This window comes from Schistocerca gregaria, chromosome 1 (genome assembly GCF_023897955.1).
Source record: "Schistocerca gregaria isolate iqSchGreg1 chromosome 1, iqSchGreg1.2, whole genome shotgun sequence".
NCBI classification, from domain to species: Eukaryota; Metazoa; Arthropoda; class Insecta; order Orthoptera; family Acrididae; genus Schistocerca; species Schistocerca gregaria.
In genome coordinates this window covers 578,632,307-578,638,519 of record NC_064920.1, presented here as the reverse complement: position 1 = coordinate 578,638,519, position 6,213 = coordinate 578,632,307, and the positions used below count along the sequence as shown (strand labels likewise).

The 6,213-nt window shown below is 42.5% G+C and overlaps 1 protein-coding gene across 1 annotated transcript in view; it reads right to left on the bottom strand.

Moving 5' to 3' along the window:
• Positions 1-631: 631 nt before the first annotated feature.
• Positions 632-6,213, bottom strand: part of LOC126362179 (pickpocket protein 19-like) — a 156,693-nt gene continuing 151,111 nt past the window's right edge. Inside the window, exons 7-8 of the mRNA XM_050007861.1 lie at positions 5,545-5,694; positions 632-723 (exon numbers count right to left, since the gene is read on the bottom strand). Coding sequence (XP_049863818.1) covers positions 632-723; positions 5,545-5,694 — 242 coding nt within the window. The remainder of the gene's footprint in view (positions 724-5,544; positions 5,695-6,213) is intronic.

Below are 6,213 nucleotides of genomic sequence, written 5' to 3'. Positions count from 1 at the left end.
AATACACATACACAAAAGATCTAGTTACAGAAATACCTAAGCGCCATTTGACTGTGTGATATCCTGTATTATACCATTTGCATTTCAGCCAGCCGGCCGCGGTGGTCTCGTGGTTCTAGGCGCGCAGTTCGGAACCGTGCGACTGTTACGGTCGCAGGTTCGAATCCTGCCTCGGGCATGGATGTGTGTGATGTCCTTAGGTTAGTTAGGTTTAAGTAGTTCTAAGTTCTAGCGGACTGATGACCACAGCAGTTGAGTCCCATAGTGCTCAGAGCCATTTGAACGTTTCAGCCTTAGCCAGTTTTCAAGCATTAAATGTCAAAAACCATTTGACATTGAAATATATGTATATTCGGTTATATAACCCTTATATTTCGAAAGTAAAAATGGGAATATTTTTGTGGTATGTTAATTGGCTGGCGACTTGCATGACATTGACATGGCAAGGCTGTGAAATAAGTCATGCAAGCGCCAGCCAATTAACATATCACAACGATAGTCTCAGTTTTACTTACGAATCATCAGCTTCATATAACCTGTGGTATCGTAAGTATAGCACCCATCACCAGGCAGCACCACAGACGTAGATAAGTCGAAATCCACTTCAGATACGGCGTATAGCCCGCGATTGTCACGCGACAAAGTCGCAGCGGCGGCGACGCCAGAGCAGCGGCAGACGCCGGCGCCACAGCAGAGAGGGCAGTTCCACGTCAGCTCGACTACCTAGAAGACAAGTCTGAAATATAGATCGTGTAATAAAGCGTACTGCACAGTCGGACGCGGTTGTACAGTGCAGCACCAAAGAAACTGGTATAGGCATACGTATTCAGATACAGAGATATGTAAACCGACAGAATCCGGCGCCTATATAGGACAACAAGTGTCTGGCGCAGTTGTTAGATCGGTCATTGCTGTTAGAATGGCGGGTTATCAAAATTTAAGTGAGTTTAAGGTGGTGTTACAGTCGGTGCTTAGCGACGGGACACAGAATCGCTACGATTACTATTTCACGAGCGTACCTAGAATATCACGAATCTGGTAAAATATCAAATCTTCGACATCGCTGCGGTGGGAAAGAGATCCTGCAAGAACGGGACCAATGATGACTGAACAGAAACGCTCAGCGTGACAGAAGTGCAACCCTTGTGCAAAATTGCTGCAGATTTCATCGCTGGGCGATCAACGTCATCGTGCGAACCATTCAGCGAAAAATCATCTGTATGGGCTTTCGGAGCCGACGGCCTACTCGTGTACCCTTGATGACTGCACGACATAAAGCTTTACGCCTCGCCTGGGCCTGTCAACACAGACATTGGACTGTTGATGACTGGATACATGTTGTCTGGTCCGACGAGTTTCGTTTCAAATTGTATTGACCGGATGGACGAGTACGGGTATGAAGACAACCTCATGAAACCCTGAATCTTGCTGACTGTTCAAGCTGCTAGAGGCTCTGTAATGGTGTGGGGTGTGTGCAGTTGGATTGATATGGAAACCTGATATGCCTAGATACGACTCTGACAGATGACATGTACGTAAGCATCCTGTCTGATCACCTGCATCTATTTATGTCCATTGTACATTCCGACGCACTTGGGGAATTCCAGGAGGACAATATGACACTCCACACGTCCACAATTGCTACAGAATGGCTTCAGGAACATTCTTTTGAGTTTAAACACTTTCTGTGGCCACCATACTCGCCAGACATGAACATTATTGAGCATATCTGGGATGCCCCGCAATGCCCTATTCAGAAGAGATCTCCATCCCCTCGTACTCTTACTGATTTATGGAGAGCCCTGCAGGATTCATGGTGTCAGTTCCCTCCAGCACTACTTCAGACATTAGTCAAGTCCATGCCACGTCGTGTTGCGGCACTTCTGCGTGCTCGCGGGGGCCCTACTCTCCATTAGGCAGCTGTACCGTTTCCTTGGCTCTTCAGTGTATCTTTCCGTAAGTTTTATATTTCTGTCTCTCTTCGCGAAGGAAAGCTCTTAAAAACCCCACTCCTTTTAAACTCAAGTAATGGTCAACAACTGCCAGGCGCTAATTTAAAGTTGCATATTGTGTTATTTTCTTTTAATTAGTTGAAACTGTTCATTTGTAATGCATGGCTGCTTATCGGTAGTTGCCGGTAGAAATACGAAGTCGTACACACGGGACCTACTGCAAACCTGTGCGATTTAACAGTTGGTGGCATTCGTTGAGTAACTGTTGCACAACAGCCTTCATTCCCCACTGGAACTACTGCAAACCTGTACCATCTAACAACTGTTGGGATTGATTAACTGTTGTGCAACAGCGTTCATGTAATTAATTTCATAATCAATACTGCAAATGAGCACCTCATTTGAGTATAAACGTCTCTATGATGCTCTATCGTGAACCGGACCGGTAAGGCGCGAGACTGTTGTCGGCAGTGAATGAAGTTTTTATCAATTTTTTCGTATTAAGCAATGAAATGTACGTGAGCGGTGGTGCGTGAATGTGATTACTTAGAATTTTGTGCACTATAAGGTCTAAAGAATTTAAAAATTTTTTTGGAACAATTTAATTTGTTGAGTTTTTTTTAATCGCACAGACGAATCAAAACAGAAAATCAAAGCGAGGAAATTGAAAAGTATGCTACCTGTGATGAAATATCACAAGAAAAGGATAAGTGAAACTGAAGTATCTCTGTTAAAAATCACAGTAATTGTGGTGGTAGATATAACACAGACTTAGCCAGTACATCTGAACGTTTCAAATGCTTTTATGGAAGAAGTAGTAGTCTCCTGGCAGTGTTTCTGATGTCGGAAATATGTAAAAATATGGAGAGTGACGATTCCCAAACGTATAAGATTTTATTGTATACATGGCAATCGGGCAAATGTCATAATGTGTTTATAATTTCAAGAATGACGTAGATGGCATAAACAGAACATCGATTGGACTGGCTGTCATTATATCCACAGGTGGTTTCTTCTAAAACAGTTACTATCTGTCAACTATCTGTCAAAGATAGCTTCCAGTGACCGTTACGGTAAACACGTACAGTGGTGGCTGAGGAATACGTATCGCACTGTGAGCGATTTCAAGGTAGTTGTGTGCTTTCAAGTGTTTCAGCGGTCCTCGTGAAATATTACGATAAAAGCTCACGGCAAGCAGCCGAAGCGCCTTCACTCCTGGGGGCAGTAATATTGTGGGCGACATATACAAGTGCACTTTGTAAGTTGTGTGTTCTCAATATACATTCTCTCGATACAAGGACCAAGCAAAATGTGTAAAGTAGATGTTTCATAATTAACACCGAACACTGGTGATGGTAAAAGTATACAATAGTAGAACTATTGTTATGGGAAATTTTCTGAAATTTAGCTATATACTTCTGGGTTTGCTTCACATGTAACATAAAACTTAGGCAGTGAAACAGCGACTCGATTAAGACCTCAGCTAATAATTAGGTGACATTTTTTGTATATCTGTCCCACTTTTTCGGAGGGAAGTGAAATGGTTTGTAAACTATTCTAATTCTGTTTATTCCTTTACTGTACTAAAAACTAACAAAAGTTAACACATTTCTATTGAAGCTAGAACAATACAATAGGTCCAGTTATTTTTTTATTCTACTATTAGGGTTTAGAGATGTCAGAAACTACCACTGATCGAAATTAATTGTTACTTCTATTAATATTTGCACTGGAATAACAGTCAAAAATATATTTAAGCCGTTCATTTACCATTTTCAAAGAACTTGACGAATCTGAAAAAATAGTTACGAATTCTGAAGGCGTAAAAATGCAGTTGAAAAGCTAGATTCTTGCAAAGAAAACTAAGAGTACGGAAGAGCTCGTCAATAAGAATGTTGCGAAATTACTATAAATTGATTATGCTAAACCGATGTTAACTGTTTTTTGGGTGTTATGTACGTTACATGACTTGCCCTTATGAGGAAAAATAAATTAAAATCCTGTTTTTGATGATTTATTGCAGTTGAGGGTTTAGTCAGATGAAGAAACATTGTGGAAGAAATTTAATGTGCCCCTAAAAATGTCGTCTATATCTCTCATAGGGTCCAAAATGATTTAGACTCTGTAACAAACTGTACAGTTCTGTGTTGTGCATTATGATACATGTTGTGCATGAACGGGAAGGCGATACAGCTTACACATCAATCGATTTGAAAATTGATGTGGTAGTGGTTCGATAGCGCAAACGTGAGACATGTTGTCAGAACTGGGAATGTGAAAAATAGGGTATACCCTAATTATACCGTTCGCTTGTCTATGTTTGTAACACTGAACAGTTACAAAAAGCAAGCCATAGAAACCTATAGAAGAAAATGATACGCAGATAACAACGTCTTCAAAATTTATTGATCACATGTATGAGACACGAATACCTGCGGGCGCCCGTCATTCCCACATAATGGTAGAGGTGTAAGGGACCACAGCTATGATAGCGAAAATCCCGCTCTAAACACATCCAGAGACATTGTGTAACGTCCCCTTAGAAAAATTTATGAATTACTGTGATGGTAAACACATTACGTTATTTGATTTCAAAACAGCTGAGCGAAACTGAACGTACTCAGACATTTCTCTCTCTACTTATTCTGATCATCACTAAACTGACACATAATATTTTTAGCGCAACGCAGTCTGACTTTTAATAATCCCTACAAAAGACCTGACTGACAATAACCTGTACCTTTCATGAATCACTTACCTCACAAAAATCTTCATTACTCGAACTACTGCACTACAGCGAGCGCCACTACTGCCAGCTAAATAAAAGATTCAAACTACTGAAGGCACTAACTACTGGTAAGCATAGTTAGCAAATGAAAGATTTTGATAGAGAACAAACAATGTATTTACCTAATAGTGTTCAAAAGTCATAATATATATAGCAGTTCATGACATCCAGTCTTACAAATTTACTGTCTCTGATGGACACACGTCCAGATCATCCGCTCTCAAAACTCTGCCATCTCTCTCCCCACATCCACCACTGCTGGCGGCTCACCTCCAACTGCGCAACGCTACACGCTGTTAACAGCGAAGTTCCCAACACAACAATAGCACATTCCAGTCACAGACTGCACACAGCACAGTCAGTGATTTTCATACAGAGCGCTACGTGGCGTTACCAGTATAAAAACCTAAACAGCCTGCTTACAATTGTATTATTTAGTAAAAACGAAAGGCAGCTGTATGTTGTGATAGGTCAAAAGAATACTTTAGGCATGAGGGGATTGTACTAGTTTAACTGACGCCCATTTACATCCCATTAGACTAGTGTCTTCTGAAGAAAGAAGAGGTGCATACACAGAACATCGATTGGACTGCCCTCACGGAAATGTAAAATATAGTGTAGTCTGGTGTTTTGCTCTCTAGAAAATGATTTAAAGGTAGGTATTACTCAGGTATTTTGCAGACGGCTACTTATAAGTCACAATTAGTTTTCAAAGTATTAAAAATACTGCATAACCACGGGTCTAGGCTCGCCCTGCTACAGACTACGGTACGGCCGGCGTTGTACAGGGGCCTAGAGTGGTACAGGGAGTGTCGGCAGATGGTGGAGCCGCTGGGGCTGCAGGCCAGCGACGGCGGACAGCGGCGGCGGCGATGCGGGCCGCCCAGTAGAGGAGCTCGGCGGCGCTCAGCAGGCTGACGCCCAGGAAGAGGCTCGCGATGCCGCCCAGCGACACTGCGCACGCGCACACCTCTCCACCTCACTGTCTCACCACCCACGCAACACGTGCTTACCAGACTAAGCTTACAACAGTGTCATGCTGTCAACAAACTGAGGAAAATCGTAAAAATAACAATAAACAAAAAAGATAACCTTATAAACACAACACTTTGCCGCTTCAATCACATTTACTGTACCACGATGAATCTCGGCAACGTGCTGTCATCAAGCGCGTATCCATTAATTATGCATTACTTTGTTCGAAGACATATGCCGAGGCCGAGCGGTCTAAGGCGCTGCCGTCATGGACTGTGCGGCTGGTCCCGGCGGAGGTTCGAGTCCTCCCTCGGGCATGGGTGTGTGTGTTTGTCCTTAGGATAATGTAGGTTAAGAAGTGTGTAAGCTTAGGGACTGATGACCTTAGCAGTTAAGTCCCATCACACACATTTGAACATTTTCAACATATGCCAAGGGTAGGACGGCATCTACAACTGTTCCAGGATCACAAGAGTTGTAGGGAGATGCGAGCCGATT